Source organism: Durio zibethinus, chromosome 20, assembly GCF_047325235.1.
Source record: "Durio zibethinus cultivar Kanyao isolate XHJ-2024 chromosome 20, ASM4732523v1, whole genome shotgun sequence".
NCBI classification, from domain to species: Eukaryota; Viridiplantae; Streptophyta; class Magnoliopsida; order Malvales; family Malvaceae; genus Durio; species Durio zibethinus.
Window position 1 is genome coordinate 7,629,621 of NC_143181.1, and position 20,821 is coordinate 7,650,441.

The 20,821-nt window shown below is 31.0% G+C and overlaps 2 protein-coding genes across 4 annotated transcripts; both read right to left on the reverse strand.

The window, feature by feature from the left end:
* Positions 1-1,331: 1,331 nt before the first annotated feature.
* Positions 1,332-3,121, reverse strand: LOC111315009 (uncharacterized). Its single transcript, XM_022916628.2, has 4 exons — positions 2,678-3,121; positions 2,464-2,579; positions 1,787-2,185; positions 1,332-1,589 (listed from the first exon to the last, which is right to left on the reverse strand). The coding sequence occupies exons 1-4, from the start codon at positions 2,811-2,813 to the stop codon at positions 1,527-1,529; spliced, it is 714 nt and encodes a 237-aa protein (XP_022772363.2). The 5' UTR covers positions 2,814-3,121; the 3' UTR covers positions 1,332-1,526.
* A 1,831-nt stretch (positions 3,122-4,952) lies between these two features.
* On the reverse strand, positions 4,953-10,166 carry LOC111315717 (G-box-binding factor 4-like). 3 transcript variants are annotated; one of them, XM_022917664.2, is made up of 4 exons: positions 9,093-10,166; positions 8,922-8,993; positions 6,450-6,479; positions 4,953-5,523 (listed from the first exon to the last, which is right to left on the reverse strand). In XM_022917664.2, exons 1-4 carry the CDS (start codon positions 9,810-9,812, stop codon positions 5,443-5,445), a joined length of 903 nt encoding a protein of 300 aa, XP_022773399.2. In that variant the 5' UTR covers positions 9,813-10,166; the 3' UTR covers positions 4,953-5,442. The 3 variants fall into 3 exon arrangements, with proteins under 3 accessions (XP_022773399.2, XP_022773400.2, XP_022773401.1); XM_022917666.2 differs by lacking the exon at positions 4,953-5,523 and adding an exon at positions 5,579-5,743 and having other exon boundaries at positions 9,093-10,016; XM_022917665.2 differs by lacking the exon at positions 6,450-6,479 and having other exon boundaries at positions 9,093-10,016.
* Between the last annotated feature and the right edge of the window lie 10,655 nt (positions 10,167-20,821).

Below are 20,821 nucleotides of genomic sequence, written 5' to 3' on the forward strand. Positions count from 1 at the left end.
AAATGCCATGATCATTGTTGCACTGACTTTAATGAAGCATTTACTGCAAAAATCCCTAACTTAAGGAAGTTGCTTAACTCAAACTTTTGGAAACACAAGAATTAAATTATCTGGTTTGGACTTTGTTCTCAGAAGTAAGAACCGCATTGATCTAAAATTAAATGTTCCATTTCTTTTAAAAATTTTATTTCAATGTTTCTTTTGCCAGATAAATTTGCAGAGCTTGGGAAATTTTGCACCTACACACAAATTGAAAGACTAAGCATGGCCATCACCTTCTATGCCAAGAATATATGTTTCTTCTGGCACTAATCTCATTGTTCTAATTCTAATTTAAGTTGAAGCATGTGGCCTTGAAATTTAGAGTTAAAGGTATGAACAATGCAACCAATGATCAGATTAAAATCTCAGAAGTCAGAAGGCGACAGTGTTGTCAGTATGCAGCATCAAAGGTTATCGTCAGAATCAAAGGCAAAAATCCTAGAATTTAATCACTTGAAATTTTCGTCTGCTTGATTTAAAATTTGCTTTTTTTTGGTTTACTGTTTTCTTTTTCTTATTTTTCTCATCATAAACTCCTTTTCGAATTATTCAAATAAGATTAGAGGGTATTAATTTCGGTACTTATTTCTAATCTCAATACCATACTCCACTTACTCTTTTATTACTTGTTTGTGATAATGTGCACTTGCACAACGGGATATGAATTTCAGCTAATTTTCAAGATAATGGTCAATTAATGTGGTGGCTGATGCTCTATCCAGGGTAGTTATGCCTCAGCTCAATGCTGTTTTTTGTATTCAATAATGATCTACTAGAGAGGATTAAACAATCTCGGCTTCAAGATGCAACCAGCAATTAATTCACAAGGTTCATAAACAGTCAAGGGTCAGATGGCAAGTGTTCTTGGCAAACTGATGGTGGGGTCTGACTCCGAATTAAGGCAGGAGCTGCTCAGGTACTTGAGCAGCTCCTCTGAAGGAGGCCATTCAGGCATTAATGTTACTAGGGAGAGTTTCTGCTGTTGTGTACTGGAAAGGGTTGCAGAGGGCAGTTAGACGATTTGCTAGAGAATGTGCTGTGTCAAATAGATTTGATTAATGAGAAGCTACAGTCTTATAGACAGATCGGATCAGTGGTCAATAGCCATAAAGGCTCCGCCTGAACCTCTCTACCAAGTATTTTGGTCTCTAACAGATTTGTTTAATAAAAAAAGGCGAAAGGAAAATGAAAAAGAAAAGTCAGAAAAACAAGCAATGATCAGTGATTCAAATTAAATTTTGTTGAAGATGGAAAATTAAAAAGAAATGTGAGGAAGAGATAAGAAAAAGTAAAAGTAGAAGAAGCAATCGATTGCATGGCAAAACTAAAGACCAAAAGTGGCAATGATTCCGAAGTAGGGTCTGGGTGCATGCATGACCTTACTATAATCATGGACCTTAAAGCTACTTTACCCTCCAATCACTCAACTTAATTCAATTCTATTCCAAAATATATTTTTAATTTATAACAAATTTAGTCTCTTTTTACAGCGCCAGGAAAGCCACGGAAAATAGAGCCATTGTTGCTGGAAGGAACCCCATCACTGCCTGCAGCAACCACCCAACACATCAAAATAACACCCTCATCATTTTCGTGAATAGAGATACATAGATATACAAATATCACTTTAAAAATAAGTTAAAAATTGAATGCTCTTAAAATTACATGAACAACATCCTTTATATTAATTTAGGTAGCGATGCATTGAGAGAGAGAGAGAGAGAGAGAAAAAAAAAAAACATACCTGTCTTCCATTATCAGAGATGGGCAAAGGGCGAAAAGTAGCAGAATCAACTTCCCCAGTAGGCAATGGAACTGCAGGGTTACTGTTGATAAAAGGGAAGCCACCACCTTTATCTGGTACTAGAGTTGGTATTGTTACCGGTGAGCTAGCACTTGGTGCTGGTGAAACCGCCTGGCGAGGCCTGAGTGGCCATAGATAGGCTGGAGAAGATGACACAACTGATCCACCGGAAGTTGGTGCTGGAGCCGCTGCTGGGGGTATTTCAGGCGATGGGGTGGTCGCATTTTCTGAAGGCAACATCGGAGTGACTTTTATGGAGAGCTTTTGAGAGCCTTGGCATGTTTTGAGAGAGCCATTGTTGAAAGTAAAGTAGAAGAAACCAGGTCGAGAAGGGTGCCACTGCACATTGTATAAAGAAAGTTGATTGGAAAATTAGTACTTTTTCTTTTTCTTTCTCAGCCTTGAGGAATCCAAGAAAAGTCACTCAGATGACAGAACTAAAAACAGAACCTTGAAGCTAATTATAATATTTGTAAGAAAAGAAGTGGTTATCATGACCAATTTAGAAGTACCAATTGAAAAAGATTGCAAAGAAAACGCGTCAAAACAAGTAGTTTAAAACCAATATTCCTGAAATAAAAGCTGTTGAATTTTGATAGAGACAGGGAGTGACATACCGCATAGGAGGTGGAGTTGGGTTTGGTGAGAAGTGTAGCTTGGGTGAAATTGCAGAGATTGAAGGCATTTTTGTTCTGGAAAATATAGAGCTTGTACTGATACTTGTGATTGAAAACTGAGGAGATATTAAAAAAAAAAAAAGCCGAGGAATAATGTCAGTTGGTAATTAAAAATCTTTAAACTTGTTGGTGTTTTGTTTTAAAGTGCACTTACTTATTGAGTCTCCTACATGAACACTGGGATTTTTCCACTCTGAAACACCATCCACCAGGATTGTTGCGGACTGAGAGGCTAAGAAAAATGGGAAGATGAGAGAAATGAGGAAGATTAACATGGAGAAGATCTTCATGAACTCTTCACTCTTCAGCTTTGAGGTATGTGAAGGGGGAAATGATTAAGGATTTAGCTTAAAGGGGCTTTAGACCTTTGTACTTTCTTTATTTTCTCCCTGGCTTCTGCTCCTTCGAGTGATTTTTTTTTTCTACTTTGGTGATTGTTGAGCAAGATAAAAAAAAAAAAAAAAAAAGAAAACTTTTGAAAAATGTGTGGAGAAGACTGGAGAGGGAAGGAGGGAATAATGTCAGATGTGTTTGGCTTTTCATTGGCAAGAGTTCGAATGGATGACAGACATGGATGTATTATTGGAGGCTGTGTGGGCTTGTATTATTTTACACAGTCTAAGGTAGCATGCTTTTATTTGTGGAAAAAACTGACCTCTTTAACTTAAAAAAGAAAAAGATAAAATAAACAATTGGCCAATGGAATTTGGGATTCCTCTTGTAAAATGTAAAATGATGGGGATTATTATTCTAAAATGATTACTTCAGTGATTATCTTTCTTCTACTTTTTCAAATAATTATTTATAATATATTAAAAATATATTTTATATTTAACTGTATGACATGAATTATGAATAATAATCTTTATAATTTGATAAAAAACAAATATAATATAAATGAATAAATTATTAAATTTATATATTCATATTTAAACTCCTAACAGAAACAAATCTCTTCTTAATAGGAGAGAGGAGACACTTTGTGAAAATCAACCAACAGAATTGTCCAGATTAAAGACTGAAATGAAAGCAAATGATGCAATATTCTATTTTGGTTAAGAATTCATTCAATTGTTAAAAGGCTAGAAAGTAGTATATTGCATGCCTCAATGTGTTTTGTACTTAGCATCCATGAAAACTACAGCAAAATGATGTGTCAATCTCACAGTGTAGATTGGAGTGTCACCTCTGATCTTGAGACAGTGTATAGTTCCTTCTTTGAGTTTGTACTATTAATTAATTGGCTGTGGTCCAGTTTCACTCATTATGGACAAATTAGATGCTTTGTCTATAATCCAGGGAAATATGAATATCCAACTTAATATAGAAAATCCATTTTCAGGTTTCTTGTGTCCCCCTCCCCCCCCCCTTTTGATTTATGCAAAGTCACAAACGGACTGGTATCCGAGATGAGAAACATTAATAACATGTGTAAATTCTGATTATTTTAAATTTAAATTATTAAATTTTAAAATTAAATTAATTTCATTTCAATTGTTTGATTTTAATTTATTTTAAATTTAAATTATTAATTTTTTATTAAATCAAATTAAAACGAATTAAAATTCAAATTAATTTTTAGATTTTGATCAATTTCATCGACTTTAATTTATACTATTAGACACTTGGATCTTTATCATATCTCTACATAAATTATGAAATTTATTCCTTTCATGTTGATCAAAATTATGGTCGAGCAAAACGATTTGTTTGGATGTGCGTCCATTGGAATTGAGAAAAGAAGGTAACTCGAGCTGTCGAGCACACATAATAAAAAAAAAAAAAACAACAACGACAACAAATAAACAAATAAACAAAAGCCGACAAACTACAGCAGCCTTAGTACAGTTTGTGACTTTCGAAGTGGGCCAAACCAATATCAAACTACAAAAGGACTGCAAATACGGCAACGAAGACAAAGATTAAACGACAAATCGACAATGACAAACGCACCTAAACAAAACTACAAGACTATATCTTTTTTTTTTTTGGGTTAATAAGACTAAAATATTTGCAGAAGATAATAATCAATAAAAACGTACAAGTTACACTAGCAATTGCATGCCACACAAATAAATGTTTTTACATTACCAATTAAGTAATAATAAAGTGTTTTCTTAATTGGGTTTTGAGCAAATTATTATATTAAATAATGTATATTTTAACATATTAAAATTTACAATATTAACTATCAACGAATTTTTTGTAAATTTAAAATTTAATTTTTTTCTACAAATCTAAAATTAAAAATTTAATATTTAATTATAATTTTTTTATACCAAAAAATTATTGGTATAAATAATATTTTATCATCTTTAAGCACTCGGTTAACATAATCTTCATCCGGGTAAAATAGCCCAGGGCCCGGCGATTAGTATTGAAAAAGCATCCCAAAGAGGCAAAGACGGAAGAAGCATCAAAATACAGCCTTTTTCAAACACTAGCATCATTCATTCATGCACATAATTTCCAACAATGTAATCAGAAAGCAAAGCTACAATTAATATAAACAGATCACTACTTGTCTTTCTATATTTCTTTCAAGGGGCTGCCTTAAGTTGCCACCACATAAATACACTCCAGAACCCTATGTTCCCAAATGCACATCAGCCGCAGGAGGAACAACCAATCACTAGCTATATAAACCATCTACATTCCTTGGCCACAAATCTTCTATTCAGTAATACGGAAATTTTCCTTCCCTGGTTCAGGCTATAATTCCTTTTCACTTTGTTTACACATTAAGAACCATAACTGTCACCAGCTTGGAATAACTATTCAAAAGAAGATAAATTTAATGGTGTCCTCCCTTTATTAAATTTAATGGTGTCCTCCCTTTATGTTATCTCCTACTTTCCTCCTCCATGTCAGATTAGGTGTTTGCCTTTCCGTCTAACTCACATATCAAGAAAATAATATCTACCATTGCAAAGAACGAACTCTACGGAGCACACGAGGTGGTCTTCGGTGCTCCACTACTGGAACCACCTTCTCCACGAGCTGCAGTACAAATCAACATGATAAGCAACTATTTCAGAACTTAATAGGCCCAACTTATTGCAGTATTCTCTGTCATTCATAACTGCATTTCCCACTCTGGTATTGTTTGAGAACTAAAACAAATACTAAAGCCAAGTTATGCATTTAAACAACAGGTAACCGTTGACTCATTGAACAGTGACAGTCACAAAATTCCTCACCCAGAAATAGATACACTTACCTACAAATTTAGATAAAATTACATTACTTGTTAGAAAGACAAAAAGGAAAAGTTCAAAGTTCTTTGAACATTTTAATTTTAAGAATGTAACAATGAAACTTATAACATTATGGAAACCTCAGGGTTGGGAGCCACACAGTTAGTTTCATGTTTTGCTGCAGAAAGTACAACTGAAAATAATCTTTTAAGATTAGAAACCGATTACTTTATTTCCCTAGATTCATTCATTTCTTAATTTGTTTCCCATGTTTACTCATAAATTTAGGCCACAGCATATTCTAAAGAAAAGCCTCTTGCCTCACTGACTTCAAGGACAAAATCCTCCCACTCTATCGCGAAGCACATTAGTAACGCTCCTTGACAAAATAAAATGCAAGACCAATAGCAAAATGTAGCCCCCAATATGGCAATACCTAAGTCATAGATATCCTTACTTGCCTCCCCTCCCCTGCCATCTCCTGCCCCACCCTTTCATTTCCGTTCTTACTAATTTCAACTTTATTTAACAACAGAATCCTACATATTTAGTGCAAGAGTTTATTCTTAAAACCTTTCCTCTTTAATTTCCTATTAATTATTTTTAGGTTTATTGTCTGTTCCAGCTACAATAAAGATCAAACTATTTCTTTATTTTGACCAATCCCATTGAATCTAATTAACCATTAATCTACAACTTAATTCTGTAATAAAAGCAGCAGTTTATTACCAGCTTAAATCTTTCCTTAGTCCTCTCAGCCTGCAAGTAAACAATATCAATTAGACAAAAATATACACAATAAAAAACTGGTGAAATAAAAAATGTTGCAATGCATTAACATGGAAATACAGTATGGGCAAATAAAAAACTAATAAAATAAAATAAAATGTGAGCATTCGCTTCCTATATAAGATAGTAGTCCTAAAAATTAGATCTTTTGTTGTGTAAAATATAATTTCATGTTGACTAAAAGCTCTCCAATGTGCTAAAGTACACAATCTATTTACAGAACCATATTTGCTAGTGCAAATGCTAATGGAATCCCTTATTCATTTATTTTTCTTGGAAGATCGGAGGTGGAGGGCAGTGTGGTCCCAGCTATAAAGAAACATTGGGTGAACATAAAAGTATGCAATAGCAATCAAAGATCCAATTTAGTGAAGTAAAATGGCTACATACAAAATGACCACTTAGGAGAAAAGAAACCACATGAAAAGCATACAATTAGCAGTCAGCATGAAAGCAAGCATACACTAGAAAGGGTCGTATGACCCCGCAGATGGAATAAGCAAGAAAATAATTACAATATATGGAAAAATAGACTGCTCAGCTTATTGTATGTTTTAAGTTTATTTACATACAAACTTATTTATAATACATGAAATATGATTAGCAGCCGTAAACCTTAATACACAAAGCCATGTGTCCTGTTGGCTTAGTTCCTCTCATAAATGATCGAAAAATGATTAGTGAGTTAGTTAACAACTAGAAATGTCAGAGAAAACCACAGGATTTCTCCCTTTAGTATTTAGTTTTATCTCACCATTACCATTATCATGTTACTAGACTGTCCAGATACTGTAATAATAGTAATTTATGGACAAGAAAACTCACAACTGTTGTCAATAAATAAAACAGTAATATTAATTAGTTATAAGCTCCAATAAATTTTTTCTTAGCAGCCTACTTTTAACTGAAAATAAAAAGTTTAATGAAAGAATATTTGTAGCTACGAAACAAAGGATAGAAAGAAAGCCTCAAATTTACACAGTCAGCACTAGGGAATTTAAGCAGTCAGGACTAGGGACCCAGACAATGAAAACAAAAAATATACATGAAACAAGATGGTTAAAGGTAAAACTAAGTTAGTTCCTTCCAAGTGCTTGGTTTAACACCTCATACAAGACATGCATAAGAAGAGCAAGAAATGTCCTGCTTTGGATAAAATATGACTTATGTAATGTGCACAAGTGCAAGATATATCCTGCATTGAAATAAATGTTTCATTTTTAAGTGTGGTATATGTATGCAAGTTTGTCTGGATGCATGTGTGAAAGTGCTTGAATAACTGCCCTTGGCCATATCCTCAGGTAACATAAGACATGGAGACACTGGACGAAATGAGACATAAATGACCATGATTGAGGGAGCCAATACTTAGCCGTATAAATAAAACAACTACCAATGATTGGCTAAATTGGGTGTACGCAACAATCGCAAAATCCAGAGAATTCAAATTCAAGCTATCTTCAGCACCAAACATCGAAGCAGCCTGTATGTTGATACATGCATTTTACAGTGAATTTAATCATGTTAAGCTCTTGAAAATGCTAAATTTGTACATTTGATTACATAAAGCTGTACAGGATGCACCCATATGCCTATATATAATAAAGGACCAGCTGGACTGTAAACACAATATATAGCAGAAATTTTCATAACTGATAGCAAATAAAGTATATTTTCTATAAAACACTTGACGCTGAAATATGAAGTGAGATTGCTAAGTGAAGGAACACCACAAAATGAGATTATAACTTACAATTAGCCCTAGAACTTATACAGTGAATTGATTGCTAACCAAATCCAACAAAGACTACAGATGGAGAGAGCAAGTAAATTCAAGGGATTACAATGAAACTTGCTCTTGCCAAATGCATCAGGCCACTTATACACACCAACACACACAAACCCCATCTTCCTACTCACATTACTTAATGCAACTCATTACTTCCTAAATGTTTTCGTCTGGTTAAAGTTAAGTGATCAATCATGATTTACACATAACCATATAATGAGTGAAATTTAGAATACGAAAATATGTGCTTTAATTTTTTTTTTTTTGGGGGGGGGAGGGGGGGGGGAGCAATCCCTTATTTCCAAAACAAGTTATGTTTTTGGACTGCTTAACAAATAAGTATAATCATTATCAACTTTGGGAAGTTTGCAAATAAAAGTTGATCCAAATAGGAGCTCCTAGCTCTAATACACAATCCTTTCAATGGCAGGTAATGCTAACGTCTCCTCTACCAGATGAGGTCAATTGCAACTACACTGAGAACAAGCCACAAAGTACTATTTTGAGAAACAAGAAACTTTCCACCTTTAGCAAGTAATTTATAGGAAAAACTACCCGTTCTTGACCATTATTCTAAAATCATAGAACCAAAGGTAATCAAAATTGAAAACAAAATTCAATACCTTTTCTTTCAACAGCCACTCGTTCTCCTCTTCCAGCTTCACTGCTAATGACTCCAATTCAACTTGGTATGCCTACAATTAAGAGAGAAAAATAAAACACCAAATTTTTAAAGAAAAAAAATACATTAACATTGCCATAATTCAATCAAAATAATTCAACCAATTTTAGACCTGCTTCCTTTCCCTAGACCGGGCCGCTGATTCCCTGTTCTTAATCATCCTCCTCTGCCGCTGCTGCGCCGCCTTATCTAGCGGCTCCATCAAAACCTCTCTTCCTCTCTTCGCCCTGCCTCCACCTCCTCCACTTCCAATCACTTCCATCCCGTTCCCCAACCCAACAATTGACCCCTCAATCTTATCAAGAATTTGAAACGAACTCCCACCCACCGGATCAAACGCGTAGACTCCACCACTCAATCTATCCGGATGCACCTTAACCTCCGCCGTTGCTCCGGCCGCCGCTTCCTCCACTGCACTAGCCTTCGCCAAGAAATCCTCCAACGTCATCATCTCGTCGGACGCTTCCTCTTTCATGGTAATCTCTTTCCTCTCGCCAGACACTATTTCCCTCCAAACCTCGTCCACACTTTTCGCCACATTATTATTACAATCCGCGACGGTTTGATCCTGAGAAACTTCGGAATTGTCGGCAACGGCAGTAGGAATCGGAGTGTCCATTAGAGTAATGGAAGCGTCAACCAGAGTCGTCTCCGTCGTGGGCGCGGCTGAGTAAACGTTTCGGAGGATGCCGTCGACCGTCATCGTCGAGCTTAAACTGTTGTTGTTTTGATCGGTGAAAGGTTGGGATTTTGTAGAGGAAGAAGTAGTAGAGCGTCGGGAGAGATCCGGATTTCTCGAATTCGAAGTTGGCATTACTTTCGACGACGCCATATTCGGCCACACTTTTTCTCTTTACCAAGAGATTCAGTCGTAGAAAATTTCAGTCTCCTCGATGTTGTTTTGTCTAGGGTTTGGGATATTTGGGGATTTTGATTTTGTTGAACTTTTTGGGGTTTGTTATTCTGTTGGGATCAGGGAGACTGAAGAGCCCGTGTGAGGCGCTTGGATTATTTTTTCTGAGTTGCCGAAAAGTATTCCGATTGGGAGTGTTTGACTCGGTTTTCTTTAGGGGGAGGAGGGGAGATGCTAGGATGACGGATTGGTGAGTTTAGGGGACGACTGTGAATTGATTTGACGATTTGATCCTTTTGGATGATGGCAACGTGGTGGGATGCCACTTGCCATGTGATCAACCTGAAGTAACCGTCCGAGTTTATATTGTTTCCCGACTGCAATGATAGTTGAGGAAGGCGCTGTCGCATTCGTTGCATAAATTAAACCTTTTTTCGGTCAAAATTGCTCATAGTATTAATCTGATTGTAAGCTGAACCAGTCCTGTTTGGGTTTATATCATCGTGGACTGTGATCCACTAAATCTTGGGTCGTCCCGGCAACTGTAAGCATTTTCAGTCCAGGTCAATCAGATTTTTTTTTTTAAATATATATATATATATTTCTAAATATAAAATCATCGCAAGTAAAAATAATCTAACATATCATCCGCAAACTTCATTAACAAAGCTAAGAGTATTGATCGATACTTTTAAGTAGAGCTAGGACGGGGTATTTAGAGCAGAAATTTTATTTTAATTAAGGTTCTTAAAAGTTTTTAAAATTTTTAATTGTTTGAATAAAAGTAAGAGAAAATTTTAAAATTTTTGTGCAATTTCAATAAAAATCCTTAAATTTTCTTTTGAAATTTCACCTAAATAGATAGTTTTTCAAAATTTTCAAATCTTCCATGTCTTTACCACACATGATTTACCATAAATTACAAAACTAAAAAAATAAATACCATTTTATTTAATTCTAATATATATTTTTTTATTTTTATATTATTAATAATATTTATATAGTTTTACAAATCTAATATATTCATATTATATATTTTATTTATACATATATATTTTTTTATCTTTAATATTATAGGAAAAGATTAAGTTACACTAAAAAAGTTTTATATCTTTTTAAAATTATTTTTAACCATTGATTTCTACAAATTCAAGATATGAGATTAAATTTGTTTACTCTCTTCAATTCTTTCTCTCATCTCTTTGATATATTAAAATTAATGATTAAAAAATTATAAAACTTTTTAATTTTACATTGACGTAAGTTGATTTCTCTCCCAATATTATTATTTTTTTATAATTATTTTTATCTCATCATGTTCCAATAGACTATATTTCATTTTAAAAAATATTTATTTAATAAAATAATTACTAATGTCATTTTGAATAAAGATGTTAATTTTATCCTAAACCTAATGAGGAATTCACTTTTTACCCTAATGAGGATGAAGATTGAGCACTAAATTATGGGGATGTGGATGAAAATAAGTATGATTTTAAATTTTTTATCCTGTATAGGTACGAAATGGATAAATAATACATATTACGTACTCGTATCCTATATATATTTATATACATATAATAAATTAATTTTAATTTAACAATATAAAATTTATTTTAAATTAATTAGAATTAATATATTTGTATTTAAAAAATATATTTATAAAAAATTACATAAATGTGTAAGATAAAAATAAAATAATTTTAAAATAATTTTTATTTTTTAATAAGTTATAAGTACAAGATTACCCATATCCATTTAAATATCCACAAAGATAAGGATAAAAATAAATTTGAAATATCAGTTGGTTATGAATACAAGAATGGGTATAACATAAAAAATTACGGATAAAAATGAGAAATACTCTACTTGCCTTATATCATATTCATTGACATCTTTAATTTTAAAATGATACATTTTAAAATGCATTCATTTCAAATTTCTTCGAAAGTTTAAAATTTTTCATCCAAACGTAGTGTTAAAATATATTTATAAAATTAATACTTAATTTTTGTTTTCATAGATACATTTTAAAATGCATTCATTTCAAATTTCTTCAATATGATAAAGTTCTTCATCCAAACATAGTGTTAAAATATATTTATAAAATTAATAATTAAATATATGTTTTGAATGGAAATCTTAAAAACTTGATTGTGAAACAATTTCCCTATATCTTATCATAAAAACTTAATTATAGTTAAAGTTTTCTTCTACAAAAATGATTTAATTAAAAGTTTAATAAAATGGTTAAATTAATAAAATTCAATGTGAAAATTGATAATATGTAAAAAAAAATTATTAAAAAAATTATTTATAATTTAAATTTAATCAATACTTATTTAATGATAAAAATTTTGTCAAAATTTTTACTAAAAATATTTATTTAAAAGATATATCAAAATTTATTAATTTTTTTAAACTTACACACTTGATTTATGTAATAAAACCTTTCAATTTATTGATTTTAATTTTTTATGTAATTATTTTTAGTAGAAAACTTCATGAATTTCACTTAGGTAGCGTTTAGTATCATTTTTAATATCATTATGTTAATTTAATCATTGACGTAATATTATTATTAGGTAGTGTTTTGTACGAGATAATCACTTCAAAAATCGTGGTGATCTACATGTTTGATAAGCATTTGATAATCTTATGTGAAGTGATTTGTATAACTAACAATAATCAATTTTATCCATTTAATATATGAGTTAAAAAATGGCTGTATGTTTGAATTATAATTATTTTATATTATAAATTTTTATATTTTCAAACTAATATTCATTATAATGAGTACAAAATAATTTACGTATTTTAAAAATATTTTATTTATAATATAATATTTTATTTTTATTATAAATTTAATATATTAGTTTTATTTTCTAATGAAAATATTTTTTTACACAATTTATAGTATAAAATTAATTTACCTATCAATAAATATATTTATTAATTTAATAATTTAATTATATTTTATTCTAAAATAAATAAATTTACTAATATTTTACAAATTATTATCTTTAAACAACCTTAAAATTATTAATTTGTGTAACTATTACAATATGCATTGTTATTTTCTTATTTTTAAATAAAATAATGTTTGATTTTTAGTAATAACAAAAATAGTGATATTTAATTGTTAAAAATAAATAATTATTAACCAAATAAAGTTATTTTAAGTTACAAGTATTAAGATCACCTTGGTAATTATATTACCATGGTGATCTTACAAAAGATATCAAATGCTACTTTAAGGTGATTTTATCATTCATGATTTGTAATCACTTTGTTTGATTAAGATTTACTAATTCTTAGTAATTAAAAATCACCGTATTTGGTATTACATAAAAATAAACATTTTTTTATTTGAAAATATAAAAATAACCAAGTACATTATAATAGTTACACAAGTTAATAATTTCAATGTTATTTAAAGATCATAATTTATAAAGTGTTAGTAATATTTTAGTTACTTCATAATAAAATATAATTAAATTATTAAATTAACAATATATTTATTGCTAAATAAACTAATTTTTATAGTATAAATTGTGTAAAAAAATATTTGAATTAAAAAATAAAACTAATTTATTAAAATCAAAACATTATATTATATATAAATTAAAAAATGAAAGAAGTCACACCAAATATTTTTAAACTTGTTACAATAAATATTAGTTTGAAATTATAAAAATTTATAATATAAAATAATTATAATTAATTTTAAAAAGAAATAAAATTTTAATTTACATATTAAATAGGTAATATTAACTATTATTAATTTTACATATCACTTCACTTTGATGATGAAAGTTTCTCACTTTTTTAGATGAAAATTAGATCACCTTCTAAGATAGTAATCTAATTACTCTCGGTAATCCAACATACCATTTCGTAAAATCACTAAGTGATAATCAAATAAGTTGATCTAATCACCATGCACAAATCACTATGTGTAAATCATGATAATTTTTATTTGGGGAACTGCTAATTAATTCCTTAATTTTTATCTTTTTAATTACCTTATCTTTTTGTACTTCAAAGGTTTATGCCTTTTTTTTATGTTTTTAATTTACCTTTTCCCTAGTAGTAATAGATATCCTTTTTTTAGTGATCGAACTTTTCTTATTCATCTTTTTGTCATGAATTCATTGCATTTGTCATAAAATTAAAATAATAGTCGATAATGTTCATAACAAACACTGATATTACTTCAAAAAGATTTGAGGAAAATGAAAATAAAAAGAAAGATAAATGAAAAATGAAGAATGAAAAAAGGAGGAAAAATAAAAAATAAGCAAGAAAAGAAACGAAAGGGAAAGCTAGGGACAACAATAATATCCACAAGATTATAAGTAGATAAAGAACATTTCTTAAGCAAAGGGATGTGTATGGGAATCATGATTTGTAAATTAATTTGGAAATTACCTGAAATCAAAAAAATGAGAGAAAAGGGAAATGAAAAAAAAGAAAAGAGCAAAAAAGAGACATCGAATGAATAGAGAATGACCAGAGTTATGTTTAGAATTTGAAAGAAAAAGTTAACTATGAGAACCTAGTTACTATAATTTTGAATGCATGGTATGAAATAAATGGTCACATGGCATATAGGGTATCCCTCACATTCATCACATCCTATTGCATGCATATCTTTATAGAGTACAGGGAATGGAAGATCAAACCTGTTTAAGATTGGAATGTTTCTAAACAGACTTAAAATATGATGGATCAAGTTATGGTTAAGAAAAATTTTTAAATTTTCAGTTTTTAACCTACAAAAGCTTTGTTTCAATATAAGATTTTTAGAGTTGTCCAGCTTTTATTTAAAGGAGTTTTTTAGGATGGGATTTTTAAAATTGTTGAACCTATATTTAAAAGAATTTTTCATGATAAGATTTTTAAAGTTATCGAGCCTTTGTCTAAAGGAGCTTTTCAGGATAAGATTTTTTAAAGTTGTCAAACCTTTTCTTAAAGGAGATTTCAAATTTATTTTCAAAAGTCATCAAGTATTTGCTTAAAAAAGCTTTTAAATTTATTTTTAAAAATTATGGAGCTTTTGCTTAAAGGAGCTTTCAAATTTATTTTCAAAAGTCATTGAACCTTTGCTTAAAAGAGCTTTCAGATTTTATTTTTAAATGTTATGGAGCCTTTGCTTAAAAGAGCTTTCAAATTTATTACAAAAGTTGTTGAGTCTTTACTTAAAGGAGATTTCAAATTTATTTTCAAAAGTTATTGAACATTTGCTTAAAGGAGCTTTTAAATTTATTTTAAAAAATTATCAAGTTTTTAAAATTCATTCCAAAAATTTGCAATAAAAAAATTGAAGAAAAAAATACAAAAACAAAAACAAAAATCTCTTAAAATCATCATTTGGATAAAATTATTATCTATGTCTTTGTATTATTCTTAATCTTTAGAAATATACAAATGGAAGAAGCTGTAGACACCTAATTTGGTTCGAAGTAACTTGGTCATGCTCAATTGCAATTTAGATTTAAACATATTAGTTTTCACAAATTTAAGTGTTTTGGTTTCGCTTTAAAAATTTGAGCTCATTTTTGCATTAGCTGAGACTTGATTTAATTGATTTTGGGCTCATAAGATTTGAAAGCCCAACATGAGTAAATGTGATTTCTTTTTTTTTTTTAAAACCCATTGCATAACTTATAATGTGGCCTAATTAAAGGCCCAATTACATATCAAACACAATCCATTTAGAAGCCCAAACGAGACTCATAATGCCACATTTTTATGGCCATTTTAACTGGCCGAAATAAGGTCTTTACGTGAAGCTCAAATCAACAAAAAAAAAAAGGCAAAATGAAAACCCATTCAATTTTCATGTAAATGGATGCATAGAAAAAGAAAGACACTTAACTTAAGAAAGGCTGAAAGTCTAGTTATAAAAATAAAAGGAAGTCATCTAAGAAAATGAAAGAAAGCTCTTAACAGGCTAAGAAAAAGGAAAAAAATAAAAAATGAAAGCTTGGGGAGTGTTAGTGTTGAGCTCCGACATGAGGGTGTCTTTGCAAAAGATAAAGGAAAAGAAAATAATAGTTACAGGCAAAAGTAGGGTGATGCGTAAGTAAAAAAGGCTTAGGTCGAAAAAAAAAGTAGAAAAAAAAATATGGTAGGGTCAACCTACCTTAATGGTGCTTAAACCTTCATATTTATAGGTAAGTTATGGGGGATAATAAGGATAATACCAAGGTGACATGGCACTAAGCATGTTAGATCGATTCGATATGTCAGGTCGGCATAAATGACAAAAATACTCTTAGTTACTTGTTAAAAGCTTTAAAAAAAAGATCATTATGCCCTTTTGACCACCAAATGCCCTTAACACTTTATCTCTTCACCAAGCGGTCTGAGTATCAGATCATCAAATATATAATTGATGTCCTTAGTAGAAAACAGATTGGTAAGAAAAAATAACTTGAAAGTTTAAGTCTTTGAGGCTGAAATTATTAAGAGAAGACAATTTTAGAAGATAGTAAGTTTTGAGTCGTGGTTCGATCTTGTGGTTGCCCAATCCTGTGTGTGCATCTTGGGTTGAATGCATAGTCTGCTAAAAGGTTACCGAAATGATAATTATTTGAAATGATTCAAGGTTTATGTTGGAGTTCATCTAGATGTGGTGAAACTTGTATTTTATTTCAAAATCTTGGCTTTAGGCCTTCACTTTAAACTCTGACGATGAATTGGGCTTTCAATTTACCTCAGAGAGTGTCTAATTTATTTGGTCTAACATGAGGGTTCATCCAGTTAGGTCGATCTAACAACATTAAATGTAAACAAAAGTAGTTTGAGTGAGTGGATTTAAAGTGAAGAGACGAAAAGACATCTTTTTACCTTTATTTTGACATATGGCAGGGTTTGTACTGTTCATCTAGTCTGTAGCATATTTATATAAAGAGCCATCAGGGTTTCAATTTTTCACCTTTCTACTTTCTTTGCTCTCGATTTGACCTGAGTTTTTTTTTATCTTGAAAGTTTTTCTACCTTTAAAGTTTTTTTTTACACCTTTTTCGATATGTTTTCTTAACCATGGATTTTAGTATGAGTTTTAGAGAGGTCAAGAGTTACTGAGTGAATCTAGGGGAGGTCAGCGTTGGCAGTAAGATAAAGATTTGATCCCACAATTACCAAAGGCCATAATTATGAAAAGATGACTTATTGGTTCAATCTAATGTCTAAGGAAGGGCAGCGACAAAATAAATAGAATGCTTGGGAAAAAAATGAGTTCTAAGCAAAAAAGAGTTGTGTGCTCAGATCGATTTTGATCTATAAAATCCACCTCTTTTTTCTTTCTTTCAGGTTGTCCATCTTTTATAGATGACCTTTTATCCTTAATTGTTCTCTTTTCTAGGGTTCAATCTTGTCAACCCTCTTCTTTTTCTGCTCTTTCTTTTATCCATGCTTCTGTTATTACTTTCATCCTTCATTTATTAGTTTTAGTTGATATCTCTTCATTTTTTGATAGATCTCTACCTTGTTTTTCTTTTAGGATTGAGTTACTTTCATCCATTACTCTTTTTCGAAATCTTTTAGTTAAGAGTTTTTTAGCAGTAAAGATTCTGACAAGAAGGGTTACGAAAAAGAAAAAGATAAAAGGAGTACTTCTGTTGAAAGAAATGATGGTTGTGAAAAGAGCCCTATGGTGGAAGATAAATTCACTAAGGCTTTGTATATACTTTTTGTGACCTTAGTATTTTCCCCAATGATATGATGAGTGAACTAAAGGGTAAGACAAATCCTAAGGATTATCTTAACATGTGTTTAGCTTATTATGTTCGTGCTCTAGGTATAATTTTTTTTTTCTTAAAAAGAGGTATAATATAATAATGCCTGACTCCTCAGATCGAGTCACTGATAGACTGGAGCCACATCAGCTCTATGTGTATTGAGATTCTTGTATGGTCGATTTAAGGTTTCCACTTTATCTTTTATTCATTTTAATTTTTAATTCTTACAATTTTACTATTACTATGCTCACTTCTAACTCTATATGGTACATTGTAGCCTTTATTATTCTTTGCAACACTTAAACATTCTTCTTTTTTTCCATATATTTAGAGAATTCTTTTCTTTCAAGAAACATCCCAGTGATTGCAAGTGGTATTATATAATAACTTAACCAAATAAAAAGCTTTTTGTCATTTGCATGAGCTTAATAAAAAATTAAAAATTACTCTTTCTTTATCTTAAGAAGTAAAAGGTAAATAAAGATGATGAGCCAGAAGTTGAGGCTACTCTTAAGGCTAAGGTCTTAACCAAATAAAAAGCTTTTTGTCGATTGTATGAGCTTAATAAAAAAATTAAAAACTACTCTTTCTTTACCTTAAGAAGTAAATGGTAAATAAAGATGATGAGCCAGAAATTGAGGCTACTCCCGAGGCTGAGGCTAAAAAAATAAAAAATATATTTGGTTTTTTTATAGACGCACAGGTGGAGCTTTCTGTTCTAGATTTATTAGATTAGGATAAAATTTTAGAATATATCCATAGAGGGAAGGTTATCATTAATGCTCACAAGCTGACCTCTTTAGAAGTAATAAATAGGATGAAGTATTAGGGTGGCTTGAAGTAACCTCATAGGATTTTATTTTAACTTGATTTTTATCTAACTATTAGCTTAGTTTTATAGAGTTGGCCAATGATGAGGACTTTGACTTCGAGCTATACCAACAAACCCCTAAGCTTAAAAAAGACTAAAGAAAAATTCAATGTAGGGCCTAATATCGGGAGAGAGATAAGGTGATCAACACCTGACTACGTTGCACTCTCGCAGGTCAAAAAACCAAAGCTAGGGTAGGTCAAGACCTGTCATTGACTTTAGCACCAACATCATCTTTTCCTACCAAAACTCATGTGTGAATGTCTCTTTTTCCACCATGAAAAACCTTGAAGATAAGGTTTTGAGGCCCAGCTCGAAGAGGATCCCCACTAGCTTTGAATACACTTCTACCAATGACCTTATCATGAGCTTGATCATAGCAAGAAGATTTAATAAAGTCCCATTTTCTAGTATGTACTGGCTATGGCTTTAGCTTAGTTTTATTAATGGTTGTAATTTAACTAAGTTTAAGGTTGTTCTATGTAGTTCAATAAAAATTTTTCTCTTAGCCCTTAGAAAATGCTAGTGAAGCCTTTCACCATTTTTACATCATGATTGCTCACCTACTAAAGGTTGAAAAGGATATGATTACCTTGGTTGAAGAGCATAGAATGAGCTTGATCTTACTAATCAATGTCTAATCTAGTCTTAATGTATCCCACAAAAAAAAAAAAAACTAAGCAAAGAAAAAAAATTAATAAGCTAATAGCAAAGCTGAAGGCCATCTTGATTGGTAAAGCCTCGGTTAACTTAATAAAAGAGCAGGTTAACTCAAACTTAATGATGCTTAGGCCAAGATAGCCAAGGTCAAGTTAGAGCTCAAGGCTAAAAAGAAAAAAGAGGGAAACCTAAAAAAGAAAGCTTTAAAAAAGTTTAAGACCTAATGAGTGCCTTCAAATAAATATGAAGTTTTCCAAGAAAAATGTTTTTGGTGCCTTTCAATTGGCCAAAGATGAGATGCAATTCAAATTTTTTGCTCTGAACCTTAACCTTTATGATATTAACATCAATAGTATCAGATTGAAAACTCATCCAAATCAATCTAAGAAGGATGAGAAAAAAAAAGATGAGGATGAAAAGGATGATACCTTGAAGGCTGAGCTAAAGACAACTCTGAAGGCTAAAACTGATGTGTTGAAGGTCAAAAAGGGTGAGATTGTTACTGTTGCCCTTGCCCCTAGTACTACTTATGCTAAGAAGGGTGTTGCCCCCACTACTATTGCTAAAATTATTAAAGAATAATTTTTTTTGACTTTTTTTTTTGTAATTTTTGTTTAATGTATAAAGTCAAATTTTTATAACAACCTTGGATAGGGTAACTAAACTTATGTAATTAAGGGAAATGAAATAGAAAAAAAATTTTATCCTGTTTAAGTTTCAACTTGATTTTATCATATTTTTTTAGCATGGTTAATTGAACTAAGTACAGATACCTAAACTGAAGATTTATGTGATCACTTAGATCAAATTATCTTAAAAATCCAATTAAGTTCTAGGTCAAATTTTTTTAGATTACTTAGACATAAGCTCGCTGAATGATTTAACTCATGTATTTAAGTACAAAATAAAATACAAGTGTAAGCTCAGTTTAGACCAAACTATTGGTAATAGACCTTTAAGTTATCTGCATTTCATGTCTTTAGAATGCCGATACCATTTAGATCTTGTAATTTATGGGTCATGTCATAGACAATCTCTTTAATAACATATGGTTCTTCCCATGTCGGAGCTAATTTGTCACCTTATCATCTACTTATGAAGTTTTAACTTTTTTAAGTACCAAAATGCCCTTCTTAATATGCTTACGTCAAACCTTTTTATTATAATGGTTGGCCGTCTTTCGTTAATAAGCTATTATCCATGTTAAGGCTATGTCTCTTTATTTTTTAACAAGGTCAAGGTCGACTCTAAGTGCTTGTTCATTTTTTTTCCAATACCAGGTCAACTTTTAAGCTTATTAGGTCGATTTCAATCAATACTACAACCTTAGTTTCAAATGCCAAATGGAACAAAGTTTCACCAGTGGGTACTTTGATGGTTGTCTTCAGGGCCTATAGTATTCCTAGTAGCTCATCGGCTCATTTCTCTTTTATCGCATCAAGTATCTTCTTCAAAACTTTTAATATTTATCTTGTTCACAGCTTTGACTTGCCCGTTGGACTAAAAATGGGCAACCAACGTAAACTTGAGGTCAATGTAAAGATTTGAACATCATTTTTTGAACCTCAGGTTTTTGAATTATTTGCCATTGTCTATTATTATAGATTAAGGTAATTTAAATCTACAGACTATGTTTTTCAATACGAATTTCTTAACTTAAGCCTTTGTGGTGGTAGCTAAGGCCTCAACTTATAATCATTTTGTAAAGT

Coding starts and splice junctions, on each gene's coding strand:
- LOC111315009 (XM_022916628.2), bottom strand. CDS start 2,813: ATGAAGATCTTCTCCATGTTAATCTTCCTCATTTCTCTCATCTTCCCA. Junction 2,580..2,677: donor TCATGTAGGAGACTCAATAA/GTAAGTGCACTT, acceptor ATATCTCCTCAG/TTTTCAATCACAAGTATCAG. Junction 2,186..2,463: donor CCAACTCCACCTCCTATGCG/GTATGTCACTCC, acceptor TACAATGTGCAG/TGGCACCCTTCTCGACCTGG.
- LOC111315717 (XM_022917664.2), bottom strand. CDS start 9,812: ATGGCGTCGTCGAAAGTAATGCCAACTTCGAATTCGAGAAATCCGGAT. Junction 6,480..8,921: donor AGTGGCTGTTGAAAGAAAAG/GTATTGAATTTT, acceptor GTTTACTTGCAG/GCTGAGAGGACTAAGGAAAG. Junction 5,524..6,449: donor CTAAGGAAAGATTTAAGCTG/GTAATAAACTGC, acceptor TTTGTACTGCAG/CTCGTGGAGAAGGTGGTTCC.